Below are 23,513 nucleotides of genomic sequence, written 5' to 3'. Positions count from 1 at the left end.
GAAGGCGCCGACTTGATTCGTACACATGCCTGAAGTTTTTGTGTATTTCGATCTTGGGAAATGTTTTGTGGAACATAGATATGATACAATGAGATTTTATTGATAATTTGTGAATGAAAATGTGCTTTGAAAAAGAAAAAAAAATTTGTTTTAATTTTTACGGTGTTACAGTGTTTCTGCACAACGCGTGGGTATTCGCCTAGTAATAATATAAATCGACGTACAACAAGTCATATTTTTACCAATTGTTATGGTTTCAATCCAGTATTTTCATGTTTTCCTTGCTCTATTTTGCTTCTTGTGTTAATCATAATCATAACAAATTATATTAGATCCATTTATCTTTCTAAAACCATGATACTTGAATTGATTTTCTCTAGCCATGATAATGCAGGCTCTTTGAACCAAATTTCTAGCACTCTTATCATATATCCACATACCATATTATTGATTTATCCTTGAACCTCCCATATCCAAATTGATTTCACCTATTAAACTGCTAAATATAAAATGATTGCTATCGTAATCCTACAACAAGTTATTATTGAGTTTAGTATATTGTTTCCAATAACTATGATCCTCCGCTATTAGATCACAATATAAGGATTTCCCTTTGACAATTAAAGTTGAGAGCTCTATTGTTTTAAGTTGACTATGATGATACACTTGATACATATGGAGATAAGATGCAAACCACTTGGATTATATACATGTCTTGGAATGGTAAGTAACTTGGGTGGCCGTTCTGGGCCCATGTCTCAAAGGGGACCAAAATTTATGGGATATATATATATATATATATATATATATATATATATATATATATATATATATACTTAAAAGCCCAAATTAATTCAATTTGAAATCAACAAAAAAAAACATATATTTTATTTGAACAACAAGTCTTGGAACGGTGGAACAATATTATTTGTATATGAACGAAAAACAAGAAAGCAACATGAGTTAGGGCACCATCACACGGGAACACAATCGATTCTTCATGAATGACGCCTTGTAAATCTCGACATCATCATATTTGTCATATCGCTTCTCCTTCTTACATACTTAATCTTGACATTGGAATTTTTGTTTCTGATTTCTCTCTTGATAAGTTCATCGGTTTTGTATTTATTATACCGAGTTAGAGTTTGATTTCTTTCGTGTTGAACTGTTGATTTCACCACCCTTATGTGTTAAAATGATGATTTTATCTTTCCCTTTGTGCTTAACTCTAAAATCTGAAGTGAATAGAAAATAGGGTTATTGTCATTATAGCCCAACAACTTATATGTTTTGGTTTAAAAGGTCTCTCATGTCTTTTTCTACATTCTAAGGGTATGAATTCATGTTTTTAAGTTTTAAAAGATCCCTTTGAGAAAAGTGAAGGGGTCACCCGGTGAACCCCTTCCTAATCAACGGATTTAATATATCATGTTAGCTTTTTCTCTTCCAAGCACTCTAAAGACCCGATTCTTCAAAAGCTTCATCTTTTTCTATCTATGGTTTTCTTTCAACACAAAAAAATCATTTCAAAAAAGCCGTCATAGATCTTCACGGATCTGACTTGAAAGACACTCAAATCTCCAATAAAAATGGAAATAGTCGGTGGTGGTTACGAAGATTGAAATAAGTGGATTCATCCGGCTCCATGAGTACAGAGTAGTAGAAACCCAGATAAGCAAATTCCAACCAAGCCCTGGTGGTTGACAACTGACCCCGAAGGTCCAACAACAACACACACTCGAATTTGTCAATTTTGACATCCATCTTTTACTTTATTTCATTCAATCCATTGATCTTCAGCAAGATCCGAACATCATCAGTTCATTTCTTGAATGAATTGGAACTGCAAAGAAATGCCTCGTACTTTAACGCCTCATCATTTAGGATATTTGATTCCATACCCATATGAATTCCACAATCCACTTAGTTGTCATAATCAAAAGAACATAATTTTGACCAATAATGTTTGACTTTCATTTAAATTAATCATCAACAATACTAAAAATGACTTTTAAATCGTTTCGATCTCACCGACCCATTTGTAATCACACAAACATATCGAAACAGTAAAATCCAAATTAGAATTAATCCTTTTCAATGCTTCAACAAACATCAAGATTTTCATATCCAAAACCTTTTAAGATCAAATCGACATTATTCAACCAAAAATTCATATTGTTCTTTATCAATAAAATAAATCAAGAATTCATGATAAGAACCAATCGATCAATCAACACCGATCACCAAAAGTATGATGAGTTGAAGAAATAAAACCAAACCGATTTTCGATTGAATGATGTCACAATATAGGAACTCGACAAACTTGCTCATGTTGATCTTCTTGTTGTTGTTGCTTCTTAGGGTGTTTCCTTTTCTTCTCATTGTTGATACCCTTCGACTTTCCCTGAAATTCATGAATCTCAATTGAAAACCGCCCCACTTCTGCTACAACTGTTGGGTCTGGTTCTCTCCATGGGCCAGTGACGTCGGCGATTAACCTAATAGTAGTCACCACAATCGCAAATAACAGTCACCATAATCGTAAATTGCTCCAATTAATAGTCCCCTAATCCTATGTGGCAGCCATGTCATTTAATGAAATAGTGCCCTAATCTTATGTGGCAACCATGTCACTTAATGAAAAATACTTTTTTTTGTTAGTCGGGAACAAAAAACGGCTACAATGGGTCAAAATTACTAAATAAACAGGTTAATATCAATTTTATGCCCTTAGAATGCAGGAAAAAAACACCAGGGACCTTTTAAACCAAAACACGTAAGTTGGTTGAGCTACAGTGACAATAACCCTAGTAGATATTAAATCCTGATTCTTAATTCTGCTTTTAGTTTATGTATTTTTTGTTCTGTTTCTCATCCTCTGTATTTATTTATTTTTTCTAATTTTTGTTTCTCAAATCTTTTAATTTCTCATTTTATGTTTGTTTTGGAATCAGATCATGGAAGCAATTTCAGACTGAAACATTGAAACTCAAATATCCAAGTTTCATATTTTTCTTTGAATAAGGTAAATTACGTTTGTAGATATTTGTATCATTATTTGGAAAACTTTTCTGATGTTTGTGATTGAGTTGATTTTTTAGAGTTTCATCTTCAACATAGTAGATTTCTCAGACTTGATAAGTTATTATTTGAATTAGAATTATTAGTTAACGAATTTTTATTATTTTCTTTTACAAATTTATGACTTCTTACCGATTTTATTTTGCAGCTTCCTGTGATAATGGGCATCCAAAAAGGCACAAAATTAATACATGATAGATTGAATTGATGGGGGAGAGGGGGGGGGGGGGTGTTTTTTATCTTCTTGTCCCTGGCCCAAAATATGTTTGGGTCGGCCCTAATTAAATATGAAATGAAGAAGGTTCTCAAAGCTTTAGCATAAATCCAGATCTATCCACACAACAACATCCTTTAAGAATGTATCCTATATAAAGCTACTATTTATATCCCAAAAACATTATCCTTTAACGAGGAGGATATGCATTTGATTAGTTTATGCTTGTTTTTAAGTTACTATTTAAATCTCAAAGACACTATCCTATGTATTGTGATACTTTTGCACTTAATGAAGTTGGTTAAATCTTGTACTTATATATATATATATATATATATATATATATATATAGAGAGAGAGAGAGAGAGAGAGAGAGAAAGAGATAGAGAGAGACAGAGAGATAGAGAGAGAGTGAGAGAGAGAGAGCTAAGTTAAAATGTGGATAACATCTATTTTGCGGACTTGATTAGACAGTGCTGATTTATGTGAATGACTAATATAATAAGTTGTTTGTTAATGTAAATACGTTCAACCCCACATAAACATCATCATTATCATGCATTCTTACTAATTCTTATTCATTTTTGTTCTTACACATCGTTTTTCAATCATTCTCATTCTCATTGTTACAAAATATGATTATCAAGAATACATTTTGACATAATGAGAATCATAAAAATAATACCCTTATAGATGATTTAATTAGAAAAAATGCATGATAATGATAATAGTTATTTGTTGTTGAACATGTTCACATGACCAAATAACAAATTCTCTTAGTCACTCTCACAAAATAACATTGTCCACATATTTACATAATAGATGTTCATCCATATATGAACCTAACTCTCTCTCGTTCTCTCATTTTGTGTGTGTGTGTGTATATATATATACACACACACACACACATATATATATATATATATATATATATATATATATATATATATATATATATATATATGTGTGTGTGTGTATGTGTATGTGTGCACGTTTATGTATATCCAACTATAAGAATACAGGTAATAATAACATAATTAATTAATAACAAATGTTTATTATACAAAAACTAAATTAAAAACACATAAAATTAAATAATTAATCATAAACTATGCAATAATTTTTAGTGACGGTTAATGAATAATATAACATCATATGTTGTGTTTGATTATTCACGGACATCATTTTTTGTGTTACAAATGGTATTAATTTAGTGAATTTGTGAACCAAGATCAGGGCAATAAATAGGATTTGATGTTGGATTAGAGATGGCCTTGGTTGACTCTCGCAACTTCTTTTCCTCATAAAGCAATTTTGCAAATCTACAAGCATATAAGAATTGCATTAGGGAGGTTTGTAGTTAAAAACTAAGGGTGTCAAATATATACCATAGAAAACCAATCAACCAAACTAACTTGTTACAAAATATATTGTAGTCAACTTGTTTGGTTGGTAGTATCGTACCAAATGAGTAATTTTGATACGATAATGGTTTTGAATTTTGAATAAAAGGTAGTACCATAGCAACCAATTCATTATATATATATATATATATATATATATATATATATATATATATATATATATATATATATATATATATAGGAGTAGGATCAAATGAGAACACCAAAAAGGTTAAGAACGCGAGAATAAAGTATATTCATTTGTGATTCCATGTATTTATTTGTGGAGAAATGATAAAGTTTTACGCCTTTAGTTTCAATTGAAGAGAAAAAACATATTCATGTTGATTGTGCGTAAAAAATTATCATTTCTCCACAAATGAATACATGGAATCACAAATGAATATACATGTTCTCGCGTTTTCAACCTTTTAGGTGTTTTCATTTGATCATTTCCCTATATATATATATATATATATATATATATATATATATATATATATATATATATATATATATATATATATATATATATATATATAGTTTAAGTTCTATGGAAACAAAAACCTTAAAAATTATAAAAATGCACAAAAAAAATACTTAAAGATCACAATTTTTTTTGAGTTTATATTTCTTAAAAATCGCAGTTTTTATTATAAATTCATTGAAAAGTTTTTTGAAAAAAAAAACCAAAAAAAAAAAATTCGATTTGTTAATTTTTTTCTAGCAAATTTATAATAAAACCTGCGATTTTTAAGAATATAAACTAAGAAAAAAAAAGATTTGTGATCTCTAAGTATTTTTTATGTATTTTTATGATTTTTAGAGTTTTTTTTTTTTTGTTTTCCATATAACCATTTTCCAAATGAGTTTTGCTTTAAAGTTTAAGGGCTTGGCCAATTAGTCACCATCATTTACGATTATTTAGTAGTCACAACTAGGCATATGTAAATTGGATTGAAACCGAAAAAACAAAAACTGAATAAGAACCTAAGAACTGAAAACCGGACCAAATACTATTATTTGGTTCTGGTTTCGGTTCGGTTCTACTAAGAAATATATTGTCTAAAAAAGTATTTGGAATCAAACTGTACCGAACCGAAAAGACCGAAACCTGAATAAGGCATAAACTAAAAACCAAATACCATTATTTGGTTCCAAACGGTTCGGTTCCGATTCTACTTTTTGGTTAATAAACTCATCACTATTCGCAATCATTTAGGCATTTATATACCATGCTTAAATAAAAAATTAGAAAGTTAATTAATAAATTTAGAATGATAACAAATAAAATCTTTAGTATAAGACAAAATAATTTATGTTCTTGTTCTCAATGTTGAGATAAATATCTTCAACTATAGTTAATAAATTCAAAAAACCTTCAAACAACTAGTGATGATTAAATTCAAAAACTTGTATATATTATCAAATCAACCAAAAATTTTGGTAGCGATGCAAAATTTTTAAGCAACTCTAGTTGCATGGTACACTATACGGTTTGAAGGAAGCATATTTGGTAGCATTCCATCTTCATCATATTCAAAACTGACAAGGTAAAATAGTAGTAGGCTTTTCGTGATTGACCCCCTACGTCGTTTAGATGGTGCGGTTTTATGTATGCATATGTTAAAAAATTTTGGTATAGGTTTAACATATGTCGTTTAGATGGTGCGGTTTTATGTATGAATGTATGAAATAATAATAATAATAATAATAATAATAATAGAAAAAAGGATAGTTTTTTTTGACGTTTTATGCCTAAGTTTACTCACCGTTTGAGAGCTTTGGCATTAGTATCCCCATTTCCCATTGGCTCAGACAGTCCGGTCTTTAGATTCACTCTTGAAGTTGGCTTCTTCAATAAGTTTTCAGCAATTTCCACAAGTTTCACCATGTTCTCTTTGGTCGCAACATCCACTGACGCCTCATTGCCATCTAATGTATCTTCCTGATGTATTTAAGCATATATGTATGTAGTTAATTATATATATAGATTACTTTTAAAATAATTAGTTATATTAATGAATAGAACTCGAAAAGTTAATTAAGCTTAATTACTTGGATTCGAAAGTAATTTTCTTGGGAATGAACAGCTTGAAAGAACACAGAAAGATGACCATCAACCATATCTCCACTTGCTTGAGTGAATACGTCAATAATTGGGGTGGAACCACTATGAACCACCCAACTTAATACACCCCAATGAGATGCCATCTTTGCGTTGTATTGGTTCGTTATCTTTGTTGCACCCGTTCCTATTGAGATCAAAAGGAAGCGACCATAATCCGTAGGTTTAACAGGGAAGAAATCAGGATGCTTGCTGAACACTTGTTTCGTGACTTGGCTTATTGCAACCAGTGCCTAGAAACAAAATTCCAAATAGTAAGTTTTTTAACATAAAATATATCTCATTTATCTGTTACTAGCATTAGACAAATTATGTAATTATATATGTACCGGATTATTAGCAGCGACACCACCATCAACAAGATTAAATTCTTCACTGTTTCGTCCATCTTCATTGTCGTTCTTAAAGTAATATGGAGGAAAATAGGTCGGAGCTGCGGATGTTGAAATGCATATATCGGATAACTGAGCATTGTAGCAAGGATTAACTTTCGCCTGTTAACATAACAAAATTGGTTAGCCAAGCCTCGAAAAAGAGTTAATTTGCTGTGGTCATATCCATATGACTGCTAGCAAATGGTCGATCTTTGAGTTTTGTTGCTAGAACATGTTAAAATGGTTTTAATAGGTAGATCGAAACCTCATAAGTTGAGAAAATGAGGGGTTGCAGACGTTGGATATCAAATGTAGGAATGACTATATTGGTTAAGGTTTCGTTCAAACGAGTATTTCCCAACTTCTCCTTTATGAGCTTCCGAATATAATTCCCATCGTACTTTGGTCCAATAAGCATTTTCGCACTCTTCATGATGGATCCCCATGCACCCCTATATTAATAGAAATCAAAATTAAAAACTCAATTTGGTCATATATGTTGCACCAAAGAGTTATGGAAATTAAGAGAAGATAAATATGACTCAAAGGGTTTACAGACCTTTGTTGAGGAAATATTTTAGGGCCATGTTCCATATAGAAAGGTACGATATCTTTGGCTGCATAGAGAGGTCGGTTTGTTTGGTCTGGAGCTGTTAACATGGCTGACACAAGACCACCTGTGCTAGTTCCTGCAACTACATCGAAGTAATCTGCAAGTCTTGCATCTTTTCCATCCAACTCCTACACAATAATAACATAATCCATTAGCCATGCATACATATGTGAGTGTAATCTAGTATCTGAACTCTAGGAATATAAAACGAAAGAAACGAACTATGATTAAGATCGATCATGTGTTTCATTTTTCAGTTTCTAGTAACCTCTATATTTACCTGAAGTTGTGATTCGAGGAAAGCAAGTATAGTGGCTGGAATGATCCCTCTTATACCACCTCCATCGATGCTAAGAATAGTGATAAGTTTTCCATTATTGGGTGATACGTTTCTCAATCCCTTCTCCATTGATGAAACAATATGAACTTGGTTTTGTGTAATAAAGTGGTATCTGATGTAAAAAAATTATAAATAGTCAGTGATTTCGCTTGAACTATAAAAAGAGTGTGTTTTGGATGGTCTATTCGTAGCAATTTATAGACGTCTAATTTGGATATGGAAGAGTGTGTGCTCATGCCACGTAAAGATTTGCATGGTAATGTTTAGTTGTGTGAAAAGTCGTATTTTATCGTTTAGCATAACAGTTCAAAGTATTTGGCCCTTACTGACGTAAAAGCCAAGAAAGACGCCAAGCACGTTTGGGGTTTGGTTTATTTTAATACTTTTAGTTAACTAGCATGATTACAACTTCTATTTAATTAATGTAGAAATATTTTTAGGAACGCTTATTTTAAATGTAGATGTTGAGCTGAAATCATAGAAAAAGTTTGAGCTTATGTAACATAAAGGCTAAAAGTGTTTTCATGCGTGAGAAGTTGTCCTTTATTTTTTTATTTTTTTTTAACATAATAACTAATTCCACGTTTATAGCCAAACATTGGCCGAGTCCTTTAAAAACATTAGGAGTACATCGGCCATGTTTGGTCTATCTCATGCATATAATTCTTATCTTGGTTAGTAGTTGCTATTTAAAATTAATTAATCTTTTTGATTTTGGTTGGCAAGATATATATATATATATATATATATATATATATATATATATATATATATATATATATATATATATATATATATATATATATATATAATATTTTCTTTGAGTTAAATATTAAGGGGCAATTTGCACGTTCTTTGGTGTAGAAATTTGTGATAAAAAATTGATGTGCTTATCCATACCAATCAACAAGAATGTCTTTTCTCCTTTCTTCTTGAGTTGGTCAATAAACACAAAGAGAGGGAAGGGGAAATAGTGTCGATCAATGGAATGTCGATCAAAGGAAGGGATATGAGTCTAATTTATTCAGTATATAATTTCTCTTTATGAGTGACCCCATATTGTCATATATAAATGACAATATAATTTATTATTTGTTCATTACCCACAAAATCCGTTAGAATTACAGTTGTGTTAGGTACAATATCAACCACCTATACATACATCGGTAAATTTGTAGCATCTTGTCATTTTAAGTCCACTTGTTCAAATATTTTTGAACTTAGGACATGAAGGAATTAATTCTCATATGCGATGGCATGCTGTGAGCGATAAATAAATAATGATGAGTCTAAGTAGATGTGTTGGACACTTGGAACCCAATATGCAAAGCATATTGAGTGAATCTATGATACCACGCCTGAGAGGCCTGTTTGAAGTCGTATGTAGATCACTGCATATGATAGACTTGATCTGTAAAATGAGGGTCTAAAAAACAAAGATTTTGTTTTATATAAAGGGTCACTTCAAGATTGAATTATTCATATCCAACTGGTGGATAGGCCAGTACCGATATACTAGTAAGTATGAGGATATAATATGAATGGTAGCCACTTTATCAACAAATCTGAAGGTCTGGTCACAGTTGATATACCATTGCTGACTGTGACCGTTGGCAACAAGACATGTGTTATATATGGCAAGAGATTTATCAAAATGATGTTTGTGGGGGGAATAACCACATAGGTCGAACCATATTGACCCCAATGGTCTAGGAACAAAAATCCAAGTTTGTTCGAGATAATTCATGATATTACTTATTTGTGGTTGTTCTTTAGTTTGGGTGTTGTAATGCATGTAGGTGAGATTGTGGACATGAGATATAGTAAATTGTCAATATCGCTCAATATATTTGATAATCCCGCTTCAAGCATGGGAATTCATGGAGTGAGTAGGCCAAGGTGGATGAAAATGAGGCGGGGGTTCGATTTGAGCAGTATCCAAGGAAGGGAAGGGAGGTGGAATGGTGGGCGATGAACAAGAATCAAGAACGTCATGTAACATAAGGGATGGCTCAGAGAGATCGTCTAAGAAGGTGTATTGGACGGGAGAAGTCAGTGTGACTGAGCCAAATAGGAAAACAAATTCATCAAATACAACATGTTGATAGATAACAATGTGATAGGAGGATACATATAGGCAACGATATTCCCAATGATGAGAATGGTATCCTAAAAGACACACTAGATGGTGTCTAGTTTTAATTTTTGAGAGGTAGTGATACGACAAAAGAAAAGACATCAAAAAGTTTAAAGATGGTTGTGTATTGGGTGTTTTTGAAATAGGAAAAAATTAGGGGTTTCATTTTGGATGCAAATTGATGGTAAGATAATAAGGAGACATGTCGCCATATGAAGTTATTCCACCCAATATGTATGAGGAATGTGCATGAGAGTAGAATAAAAAAAGTGTGCACCATATTGTTGAAGGTACGAAACATGCGTTTGGATTTCCTGTTTTGTTGGGAGGTGTAAAGACATGAGAAACAAAATTGAGTTCCATTGGTGGAAAATAGTTTATGAAAATTTTTATTATTATATTTACCTTCGTGGTCACATTCGAAAGATCTCATGATTGTTTGAAATTGTGTTTTGATATATTGAAACTAATTCAATTAATTTGGTAAAGACATCATATTTTTGTTTTAATGGAAAGCACAAAGATAATATGTGTGGTGATCCAAAAAAAAAAACTACATAATATCAAAAACCACTAACACTAACAATGGGTCCATATATCATAGTGAATTATTCTAAACATATGTGAAACATACAACCTGAAATAATAAACGGAAGCTTTGTGTGCTTCTCGAAATGAAATGGTTGCCAAAATTTATGAAATATCATTAGTACAAGAAATGGATGTATTTAAACTATATGTTTCAAAGCTTGGTCACCAGGATGGCCTAGTCTTTGGTCTCATGCTGGAGGACTTGAGGAGACGAACTCTTGCAGAGTGGAAGGAGTGACTAGATAAAAATGGCCATTACAGTTGCATCGAAGTAGTGGTCGGTGTGTCCAGTAATCTATGAAAATAAACCCCAAATTATCAAATTCAATATAACATTTATCGTGTTTAATGAATTGATGAACATATATAATGTTTTTAATAATAAAGGGTGTGATAAGGAGAATATTGAGGTATAGGGGATGATATAGATTTATGCATGGAAAAGATGTGTGTCCGGTCATGACTACATGCATGCAAGAACCATTACCAACTAGGACCAAATGAGTATCTAGTTTATTAAGATCAATATTTAGTATACCTGCATTTGTGTGTACATTGTTGGTTGCCCCAATGTCCATGAATCATTTGTTTGTACTTGAGACGTCATTTAAAGACTTAGTGTTAAAGAATTCACGAAAAGCTAGTGAGTTGCCCTTTTTTGGACCAAGACCATGGGTTTGCTATTGTGTTTGAGTCAGATCAGAACCAACCATATGAGTTGACGAAGTGTCATTGTCTAAAAGTTTGTGGTGGGTGGAGTAGGTTTGGCTCATTATGTTGATGTCGAGAAGGGTGTCATTCAACCCATCAACTTGTTGTTACCACTATAATGGTTGTTGTGGGCGAGGTTGTTGTCGACTATTTGGTGGTAGGACAAAAATCCATCCATAGGGTTGGTTCATGGTGGTTGACGGTTGGAGCTAGTAGTGATGTTTCTACTATTGCTGGCAACAGTTGTTTCCATGTATGTTTCTTAGGTTTTAAGAGTTACTTCCATGTGATTCACAAGTGTTTATGGCATGTAAAATGATACGCGATGAGGATTTTTCGATGTGATTTGTGTTGTTAATGAGCGAGGATCAGACACCCATTGTTCTTCCATAATGAGCATTGATCGAGTGTTTAAAAATATGGGAAGCGAGGAGTGGTACCATATGATGTTGGCTAACGAATCAAACTTGGATTACAAGTTATTTATCGAGTAAACCAAGTGTTTGTCAGGAATTGCATATTTCAGGCTAAGATTGGCAAGCAAATCCACTAAAACTTTGATTTTGGTGTTGTAGGCAGAGACTAAGAGGTCACCCATGACAATGTTCCGGAGGTCGCTTGTAACGCCCCAATTTCCACAACAAAATTTTCAATTTTAATCTCATATAAAAGGAACCATTTGTTAAGTAATATTATAAAAACCATTTGTTTCAAAAGTCTATATTCCAAATCAGAGTATGATCATAAGCACGAAATCAAAAAAATTATAGAAGTTGTTGATGTGTGTACAGTCACTCCTTCGCCTTCCCACGAACTGATAAAGTACCAGAAAAAAATTAATCTACAACTGTAAGCCAAAACTTAGTGATTTTCCCAAAATATCCAACATAACAATACACATACAATGCATGCACACACAAGCCTACAGTCTGATTGGACCACCATGCAAGGCCTACATTACACCTAAACCATTCTCCTTGGGCCTACAGTTTGACTGGACCACCTCGCGAGACCTACAGTACACCTGGACCGCTCGGGTCTCTTGGCCTACAACACAAAGTTGGACTGTCTCAACCCAACCAAAATATGTCAACATATGTAAATAAACAGACAATAACCATCAAACACAGATAATCATAACATATCTACCAGACAAACAGATCATTACAAGATAACAACATCCTACACACAAGGATACATACTACAATACAAAGTATAGTGAGAAATCTCACTTAAGACAACAAACACAAAATAAAACCACATAAATATATAAGATTGGTTTCTAGCTCATAGGACACATACAATCACAAAATAATCCTTACTTAGCTCATATTACACATATTACATATTGATACTTTATAATATACTTCTTATTCACTTGTATTATCGTAGTAGCAATTGATTTTGTGGGTCATTAAACCTCATTCAACCCCCAAGCCCATTAAAGGTTGATATTAATTCTTATAATACATTTCCTTAGCTTTTCATAATATAGGTCACATTCTCTAGTTAGTTTTCTATTAAACTCCAAAGATTTCACATGTTGATTATAAGAATTATCCCCTTTTTCTGAAGCAATTATAAGGGAAAATGGTCATCAGCACTCAGAATCATTCCATTTATATGACAAACTAGACCCTTTCATATAAACTTATCCCTTGGTGTCATAAAATTTAGATTTTTCTAAATTTAATTACACATTTTATAAAATAACTAATGAAAACAACATTTTGCTAGACCAACCTGTAAGAAATGCCAATTCCATCTAACTTACGAATGGAACCAGACCAAACCGAATTTATCATAGAAACTAAACATCATTATTAACATTTAGGGAAATCCTCATTAAAATGGAGCTTCGTAGATTTAGTTATGATTTTTACAAAAAGACCAAAGTGACTTGTAAAATTTTTAGACCAACGTCTATTCCAAGTGAAAACTGTACAATTGAGCCTAGAATCATGTTAATCCGTTAATATGGATGAAATTAGAAATTCATACCTTTCCGGTGATATATTTCTTGCACAATTTAGATCACCCAATGATTTTATATGATTTTTCAAAGTCAGAAACAATTTTAGGATTTTACAAAATAATTGAGTTTAAGCATACATTCCACTTAACTAATTAAGTCCTTAATGGTTTATTCCAAAAACAACCAAAATATTTAAAAGTGATCTTAAACCAACTATTTTCGATAACAAATAGTAAATGACTCAATCGATTAATAGCTTGGGTAAATTGACTCAAAAACATTACTATTCTTCACATTAAGCTCATAAGAAGAGGTTTAAGGGTTTGATCTTCAACTAAACCCTATTAAGCACCTAATGACCTAAAACTTGGCTGGAAAAAAAGGTTCACGTCAACTTCCATGGATTGGTGGTGATATGGTGGTCCAATGGTGGTCATTAATTGCAAAAAACATCACACCAAGCTCACTTTCATCAAAGGAAGAAGGCCAAGAACTTAAAATGAAATAGTTACAACGTTGAGAACTCTAACCATTGATTTGATGCACAAAGGAACCTCGCCACCACTTAGGTGCTACAACTGTATTCCGACAGCCATCGCCACTAGCAACGATGATGGCTGTGGTGGTTCTTGGTGATGGTGTTGAATAAGCAAGGGGAAGAAACAAGGTAAGAGTTAAAGAAGTAATAGCTACCAACCATGGATGCCAAGCAGCACCATCACTGTCCTCCTCCTCCTACGTCTTCTTCGACAAGCTCAGGCGATAGATTCCGATGACAAACGCAGCTCAGACAATGGCTGCTTCGGGCTCTTTTTTCTCTCCCCCCACCCCCCTCTCTCTCTAGCCGCAAAAAAACTCACACAAACTAACCTAGGATTTTCTTGCTACTAGTGGTTTAAAAGGAAGAAAATGAGAGGATCCCTCTTCCCTCCCGTATTCTGTCACAAAAGAAAAGACGACACAAACTAGTCGTATTTGGCAACCTTGGTCCCTGAGGATTGCCATTCTTTCCAAACATACCCTTAACCGAAATTACTATACTGATCAGGTTTCTGAAAATAGCACTTTAACCCTACACTATAAAAATCTTATTCATTTAGTTAACTATTATTATTATTATTATTATTATTATTATTATTATTATTATTATTATTATTATTTATTTATTTATTTATTTATTTAATTATTGAATTTTTCTTAAAAAGTATTTATCTATGCTTATTTAAATCAATTATGAAACCATTTAAGCCTCCTCAATTCCTTTTATTAATAATTAAATTGCAAAAAAATTATTATTTTCGTTCATTTAATAATTCCTAAAACCCATCCCAATATTAAGTAATTAAATGAAAAAGTGGGTGTTAAATCGCTATCGATATACATTCTTTTTGTGTCTTTGTTATTGAGAAATAAGGTCACTACGGTGGGTTTAAATTTGGAGAGAGGTGGTGTCCTTCCTAAGTGTTAGAAATATGCTTCTATTTCTGTTGGTGATTTAGGATTAAATCACTTGGAAATTCTGAGATCGTGATTTACACTTTCAGATCGAAGTATTTGGGTGGTACTCTAAAATCCTCAATTGGATAATACTCAAAAGTTTGAGAACAAGAAAAGAATGAGAAGTTTTGTTTTTTTCCGTTGAGTTCTTCAACGTAAAGTACCATTCGTATATCTAAGTTTAGCCAAAAAGTGCTTAAATATGTAAATTGGTTGAAAACCAGCACAAGACAACTGCAACATTCGAAAACCTGACACAAAACGAGCTTTTAACCGCTGGACAATTGGTTTAACCAATAAATATCCACCAACAGTCAAACCTGAAACAAAACAATCATTTTAACCATTGGATATAACACTGCCCAACTCGTGTTCTGACGCAAGTTTGTTGCGATTCATGGTTGCAAAAACAAGTTCGTTGCGATTGTTCCAATAAGTCGATGTGATGCGATCCTATATGGATCATACCAATGCGAACCATCAATGATCGTTCTGATGTGATATGAACAATACCGTCCAACTCAATGTCAAAGTTCCAAAATGTCGTGTTACAACTAGTTGCGATTGATCACAATTTAATAGTAACATACTATCGTTGTGAAAGTGCATTCGCATCCAGTATTCCGAAATCTCATTCGCATATGATCATATTCACATCTCATTTGCATCTGATCACATTCATATCACTTCAAATTACGAAATCAGTATTGTTCCAACTTCATTCCAAAATGAAACATCCGAGTTTTGGTATGTTTCATTCTTAGCCCTTAATGCATTATTTTTACATTTTGGTCCTTGGGTAGTACGCGGGGCCTACTCTATGAGTACGCTTAGCGTACTATCTCTTTTTGGTCGCGGGCCTCACCAACATACGTTGGGCGTACGTGGGAGTACGTTGGGTGTACGCATGGTATGTGGTATTTTTGGGAACTCACTAAGCTTTGTGCTTACGGTTTTCAGTTTATGCTTTCAAGTACTTATGGTTCGAAGGGGAAAAGCCTTGGATGATTGCAGTGCACACACCACCACATTCTGTATTTTATGTTTCTCTGATGTTTTGTGATTTTGTTGATACACTTGTTCCACCATGATTTTTATGATGATGTTTTAGATAATAGTTTTATTAATTTAAAAACGAAAAAAATCTTTAGTCTTAATTTTTGGTACGTTTCAAGTTGGTATCAGAGCCTTAGTTTGAGGGATTCGGACATACTCTTGGGTGCGTCTGAACTCAAACCGAGGGTTTGGTAGAATTTCGCGAAAAGAAATGTTTTATAAAAAGGGTTTCTAATAAAAGAAAAAGGGTGTGTTTCATGCAATCGAATGCGCTCAAGTAAGTTTTCCCAAAATACCCATACATGTTTTATAATATGCTTTGATTTATGAATATGTGAATCACATGCTATTTAGGGCTATCGATCTGCTCAGGATTTACATGATAGAATTCTAGGAGAGATGCCTTTATATGCCTACTATATGAGCCTGTAGACTTGCATGCTAATACTAATAAGTTGGTGATATGATGGCCTTATTAGGTTATACTTGATTCCGATTATTCCATGCTCGAATTCTGCTAGCTTTGTGCTTTTTAGGAGTTCTCATTAACTTCAACTAACTAGTAAGCGAATATGCTAAGTTATATATTACGGAAACTAAATAATTTTAGAAGGTTAGGCTTTAACTCTATTGCGTAGCTGTTGTTTGAGTCTAATGGTTGTAGCGTGAGACCTTTCATTCGAAGGATTATCTATTGTCAGTTATATGTAACTGTATTCGTGAGCTAGTTAGAGGGTGCTACTAGGAATTCCTTCTGCAGCTGATGGCGGAGAGTGGTGTGGTGATTGCCCTAGGAAAACCTAAGATGAAGAGATTTAGTGCTGGGAGCCTTATTTTGTGGAGGATTGTATGTGTGGATAAGGAGTGACTTGGGGGATTTAAAGCGATCCTTGAGGAAAATATGGATAGATGTGGAAGGTAGTATGGGCCCGTACTACTGGAAGCAGAGGATCCATAGTTGAGTCAAGGAGAACTGCGATGAAACTAGAGGAAACTTGTAGACTATGGTGACTCTTAGAGGTAGATTGGTTGGTGGTTCTAGTGCTGGTGAGGGTTCAGGCTCGGGTTCTGGAGCTGGGCAGTCGGATGATCAGATGTGGGAGTTCTTTTCTTCTTAGATTAACCACAGCATACTTGAGCAGACTCTTTTGATCTTCGGTACGATCAAGGAGGGTATCATGGAGGTGTTAGAGGAGCGCTTGGTCTCTTTCCGTTCTGAGATGGTGGATTTGATTGGGGTACGTTTGTTGACTTTCAAGGAGTTCTGGGCATGTGAGGATCCAAAGTAATTCTGGGAGAAGGACCCGATCATGATCAGACATTGGTTAGCGGATTTCGCTAACGCCTTCCGCACTAGCAGTTGCCCCGATGGGGGCAAAGGTCAGACATGCTTCCTATCTTCTGAAAGACAGAGCTCGAGACTGTTCGGAGGAGGTTAGGTGCTCTATTGGTGATGAGGAGGTGGATTCGATAACATGGGGTGATTTTGTGACTAGATTCAGAGCTGAGTTTTCACCAGTGATTGAGGTGCAGCAGTTAGCGATGGAGTTCCAGGACCTTCACCAGACTACTGAGACGGTGGCTGAGCTCACCGCAATGTTCCATGAGAGGGAACTATTGGTTCCGCAGTATGTAGAGGGCGAGGTGATGAAGAAGGCGAGATACCATGAGATGTTGAGGAGTGATATTCAGAAGTTTGTAAGCTGATCTAGTTGCAAGACACTCAAGGATATGATTACGAGAGCCAGAGAGAGGGAGATTGATCTTGAGATGGAGAGGAAGAGGATGCTAGATCAGGCTCAGGTTTAAAGGGGATCGGGAAAGAGGCCCAATGTATTTGATTCAAGATCGAGAGGCCAGCATGGTCGAAACTGAGGTGGCAAGTGCGGCAAGATGCACGATGGGGCGTGTAGGGTGGGTGGTTCTGGCTGCTTCAAGTGCGGTCGGACGGGTCATATTAGCATGGATTATACTACTACTACTACCACCACCACCACCCAATATCCGATCTGATTTGCTTCAATTAGAATCAGAAGGGACACAAGAAGGCCCATTATCCGAGTTTGGCAGCAGCAGGACCAGTGGTAGCACCCGCTACAACGGCATTGAGGATCATTGATGGCCGCCAAGGAAAGGAGGATGCACTTGTAGTAAAGAGCAGGGCTTTTCAGCTGACAGTCGAGGAGGCTCGTGCGGCACCTGATGTGGTGAAAGGTATGTATATTCTCCTCATCTCTTTATTTATGTTGTTGTATTGCCTACTTATGCTTGTGTGTTTTAGTTTAGGATCGTTCCTCGTGAACGGTATCTCTGTATTGATACTGTTTGATTCGGAGGTACCCGATCTTTTGTATCGCTTGTGCTTAGCAAGAGGTTTGTTAGAGCTCCGGGGGAGCTGGATTATCCTTTAGAAATTGAGATTGCAGATGATCGATCTGTCCGGGTATTGAGGGTTTATCGGGGTTGTGTTCTTTAGATGTTCAACCAACATTATCCGATTGATTTGGTTCCCATTCCTTTTCGCGGGAACAACGTTATCGTAGGGATGGACTTGTTGAGCCCCAATTGGGCTGTGATCGATTGTGAGTAGCAGTTAGTGCATATTCGGACCCCATGTGGAGGAGATTTGGTGGTTCAGGGAGAGAGAGATTAGCATGGGCTAATTCTATGTTCAGCGGCTAGGGCCAAGCGTTATCTTCATCATGGATGTTCTGGATTTGTCGCCTATGTTGTGGATACCTGAGATAAGGGTAATGCGACTGTGGATTATGTGTCGATTGTACGGGAGTACCCGAATGTATTTCAGGAGGATTTCCCTAGAGTGCCTTCGGAGAGGTAGGTGGAGTTTAGGATTGACCTAGTTCCTGGTGTAGCTCTGATAGCCAAGGCACTGTATCAGTTAGCTCCTCTAGAGATGTAGGAGATGTCTACACAACTGCAGAAGTTGTTAGACAAAGGGTTCATTCGACCGAGCAGTTCACCATGGGGAGCACCGATCCTGTTTGCGAAGAAGAAAGATGGGGCTCATCGAATGTGTATTGATTGTCGGGAGTTGAATAAGCTAACGGTGAAGAACCGCTATCCACTCCCAAGGATTAATGAGTTGTTTAACTAGCTTCAACGTGCATCTTGGTTTTCCAAGATTGATCTGCATTCGGGTTACCATCAGATGAGGATCAAAGAGGAGGATGTGCAGAAGACGACCTTCCAGACTCATTATGGTTATTATGAGTTTGTGGTGATGCCCATCAGGCACATCAATGCTCCAGCCACATTCATGGACCTCATGAACTACGTATGCAAGCCGATGCTGGATCGGTCTATGATTGTATTCATTGATGATATCCTGGTCTATTCCAAGACCCAGGAGCTACATAAGGAGCACTTAAGGGAGGTTTTGGAGACTTTAAGGAGGGTGACAATTTATGCAATGTTCTCCAAGTCTGAGTTCTGGATGCACGAGGTGCAGTTTCTTGGGCACCTTGTGAACCAAAACGATATTCTGGTCAATCCGAACAAGGTTGAGGCCGTGATGAGATGAGAGGTTCTGAGGTCTCCATCTGAGATTTGTAGTTTCCTTGGTTTATCATGTTATTATCGGCGATTCATTCAGTATTTCTCTTAGATAGCGGTTCCTCTGACTAGATTGACGAATAAGACCATCACTTTTCGCTGGGGGTCTGAGCCGCAAACAACTTTTAAGACCCTGAGGTAGAGATTGTGTGGGGCGCCAATTTTGACCACGTCAGAGGGTTTTGAGGACTTTGTGGTTTATTGTGATGCTCCGATCACGGGTTTATGCTTCAAGGCACCTGAAGCCTCATGAGGCGAATTATCCGACACATGATTTAGAGCTGGGGACTGTGGTTTTCGCCCTCAAGGTTTGGCGACATTACCTCTATGGGGTATGATATACTATTTACACTGATCATAAGAGACTGAGGTATCTCATAGATCATACGAATCTAAACATGAGGCATCACCGTTGGTTGGATGCAGTGAAGGATTATGATTGTGAGATCCTTTACCATCCGGGGAATGCCAATGTGGTGGTCGATTCTCTCAGCCACAAGGTAGTTGCGACTCCGATCATAGATATTTGTTTGAGGATGACTGTGATTACTCTGCTTTTGGAGCGGATTTGAGAGGCACAGGTTGAGGCTATGAAGGAAGAGCACCGGAAGAGTGAGCGCATAGTGGGTCAGGTGGCTTCCTTTGATTATGATAGCCTAGGGTTATTGACTCTTCATCGAAGAGTATGTGTTCCGTATTAGGGTGGTATACATCAAGTTTTGATGGAGGAGGCGCACAAATAGAGGTTCTCCATTCATCTTGAGGCGACAAAGATATATAAAGATCTTCATCTTGATTATTGGTGGCCCTGTATGAAGCGGGATGTAGCTTGGTACATGGAGAGGTTTTTAACTTGCAGGAAAGTCAAGACCGAGCATCATGGACCTCACGGCAAGATGCAGCCATTGGATATTCCCAATTGGAAATAGGAGGAAATTACCATGGATTTCATTAAGAAGTTGCCTTAGACTACGTGTGGAGTTGATTCGATTTGGGTCATCGTAGATCGATTAACCAAGAACACGCATTTTATCCCGATTCAGGAGAGTATCTCTATGAAGAATTTGGCTGAGGTATACATCAGGGAGGTCGTAGCACGGTACGGGGTGCTGGTTTTGGTGGTTTCAGACAGGGACATCTGGTTCACTTCCAAGTTTTGGAAGAGGTTCAATGATGAGTTGGGTACTCATCTCGATTTCAATATGGATTTCCACCCGCAAAATGACGGTCAGAGAGAGAATACTATTCAGAACCTGGAGGATATGCTTTCGGCATGTGTTTTGGATTTTGATGGGAATTGGGATATGTATCTCCCTTTGGCCGAGTTTTCGTATGACAGCAGTTATCACGCCCACATTGATCGACCTCCTTTTAAGATGCTCTATGGGAGGAAATGTAGGACCCCAATCTGTTGGGGTGAGGTCGGTCAACGAGTCATGGGGATTACTGAGGTGGTACTTAAGATTGCCTGATTGATTCAGCAAGTTTGGAGTAGACTCCAGTCAACTCAGAGTCAGCAGAAGAGCTATGCCGACAAGCGCCGATCAGATCTAAACTTCTCGGTTGGAGACATGGTTCTCCTGAAGGTGTCATCCAATTCAGGAAGAGGGGCAAATTGGGCCCCAGGCACATTGGTCCCTTCAGGGTTTTCGCCCGGGTGGACCGGGTTGCTTATCCCTTGGATCTTCCCGAGGATTTAGCCAGACCCATAACACTTTCCACGTCTCTTAGCTGCGGAAGTGTTTAGTCGATGATTTTATGGTCGTTCCATTGGAGGATATTTAGGTGGATGATCGCTTGAATTATATCGAGAGACCGGTGGCGATTCTTGAACAGAAGACGAAAACCTTGAGGAACAAGGCTGTTGAGTTGGTCAAAGTTCAGTGGCAGCATTGCAAGGGTTCAGAATGAACGTAGGAGCCGGATGACGAGATAAGGGAGCACTACCCAGAGTTATTTGGTGCAGCGGACTTTGAGGATGAAGTCTGATTCAAGTGGGGGAGAATTGTAACATTCGAGTTTTGGTATGTTTCCTTCTTATCCCTTAATGAAAAATTGTTAACATTTCTAGTACATGGGGCGTACTCTATGAGTACACTTAACATACTAGCTCTTTGCTGGTCGCGGGCTTCACCTACGTATGTTGGGCGTACGCATGATTTGGTAAAACCCTAATTTTTGGAGTTTTCACCCTATTTAATCAAATTAATCAGCCTCTTGGAAATTTATTAACCAACCTCCATCCCCTATACCATGAAAACAAAACCCTAAGTGCATTTAGTGAGATTTGAGCTTAAAGGTAAGTTTGTTGGTGTTTTGTGGTGAAGAAGAAGAAGAAGAGGAAAACTTGGAGGAATAGCTTGATCTTGTAGATCCATAGTTAACTTCACATTTGCTAGCCTTTTGAGGTAAAAAGCTCTCACCTTGATGGCCATTTGTGCTAGATCTACTTTATGGCGTTATTTATGCATTTTTTTTAGTCTTGTGAGTTAGAATTGAGCTTTTGATCTACTCTAGATGCAATGGATGTTAGATCTTAGCTCCATGGAGGTTCCTTGCTCATAAAAATGCAAACTTTGTGAAAGATATTGGTCCATGCTAGTGTTAAGAGCTTTATTAAGCTTCTTTTTGAGTGTTGGGTCCAATTAAGCCATGCATGGGTGTAAAGTTCCCAACTTTACGTATTAAGTCACCCTTAGGGACCAAATATAAGAGTTTGGAAAAAGGTATTAATTGTTTAAGTGCTTAATGGAGTGGTTTGGGAGCCTAATGCATACGTTGGGTGTACGAGCTGAGTACCCCCGCATACTCCGTAGAGGGACGCATGGGCTTGGTGTTAACTGTTTTGGGCCACGATTTTCACTTATAAGATTTAGGCCTTGTTTGGGCCATTAGACTTCTGATTTGGGCTTTGATTAGCATTTTGGGCTTCCTTGACTGTAGGTCCGTGATGGGTTTTGGGCCCAATTTGTAAGATTGGGTGTAACACTCCAAGTCAGGTATTAATTTTAAACCCTCAAAGTTGAATTAATTAGCTAATGGTCTCTTGTGGGTACGCGGGGCGTAACTACGGGTACTCTCAGTGTACTAGAATTGAAGGATCGTGAAGGAACTGTATGTAGGCAGAAGGTACGCGGGGCGTACGCAGCAGAGGACCAAAACCCTAATGTGCGGTCTTGCCACCTATTTAAACACATTTAAGCCTTTAGACCCAACCTTATTCGCCCCTAGAGCCTCATTTTCGTCCCTCATCACCTGAGAATCATTGTGAGAGAGTGTTTGAGCCTAAGGAGTGGGTTTTGTGGTCTTAGTAGAGTTCATTCAAGAAGAAGGAGATCCTAAGCAAGCTTGGAGTGGATTGGAGTTTCAAGATTCTGCATTTAGTTCACCTTGGAAGTCTTCTGGAGGTATAAAGTCGTGACCTTTCCATCTCATTCTTTAGATCTAGTTAGGGTTTTCATTTTGTCCCCTTTAGTTGGATCTAGACCTTCTCTTGGATGTGAAGCAACTCCAGAGACTGAGATGTTCAGATCTGAGCTTTGTAAGCATGCTAAGTGCATAAAGTTACGAGCTTGGTGGGTACTAAGACTCCATGCATGATTTGAGAGCTCTTACTTAAGGTCTTAGAGTGAGAAATGAAGTTTTGAGGTCCTTCATAGCATGCAAGGTCATAAAGTCGCCAACTTTATGACCTAGGTCGTTAAAATGTGCTCAGATCTGATTTTGGAACGTTGAACCATCGAGTATTAAGCACTTAACGGAAAGAGTGCTTAATCTGTTCCTACACTGGGCGTAACATGGAGAATGCCGCGCGTGA

At 36.3% G+C, this 23,513-nt stretch overlaps 1 protein-coding gene across 1 annotated transcript; it reads right to left on the bottom strand.

Moving 5' to 3' along the window:
- Window positions 1-1,458: 1,458 nt before the first annotated feature.
- LOC145060514 (patatin-like protein 2) lies at window positions 1,459-22,131 on the bottom strand. Its single transcript, XM_079008163.1, has 11 exons — window positions 22,044-22,131; window positions 17,888-17,911; window positions 8,097-8,197; window positions 7,763-7,944; window positions 7,469-7,655; window positions 7,159-7,323; window positions 6,760-7,062; window positions 6,474-6,649; window positions 4,582-4,620; window positions 2,327-2,501; window positions 1,459-1,497 (listed from the first exon to the last, which is right to left on the bottom strand). Exons 1-11 carry the CDS (start codon window positions 22,129-22,131, stop codon window positions 1,459-1,461), a joined length of 1,479 nt encoding a protein of 492 aa, XP_078864289.1.
- Between the last annotated feature and the right edge of the window lie 1,382 nt (window positions 22,132-23,513).

The sequence above is a fragment of the Lactuca serriola genome, chromosome 6 (genome assembly GCF_051521515.1).
Source record: "Lactuca serriola cultivar US96UC23 chromosome 6, Lser_US96UC23_V15, whole genome shotgun sequence".
NCBI classification, from domain to species: domain Eukaryota; kingdom Viridiplantae; phylum Streptophyta; class Magnoliopsida; order Asterales; family Asteraceae; genus Lactuca; species Lactuca serriola.
The sequence above is the reverse complement of the archived record's forward strand: the minus strand, read 5'-3'. Positions and strand labels throughout refer to the sequence as shown.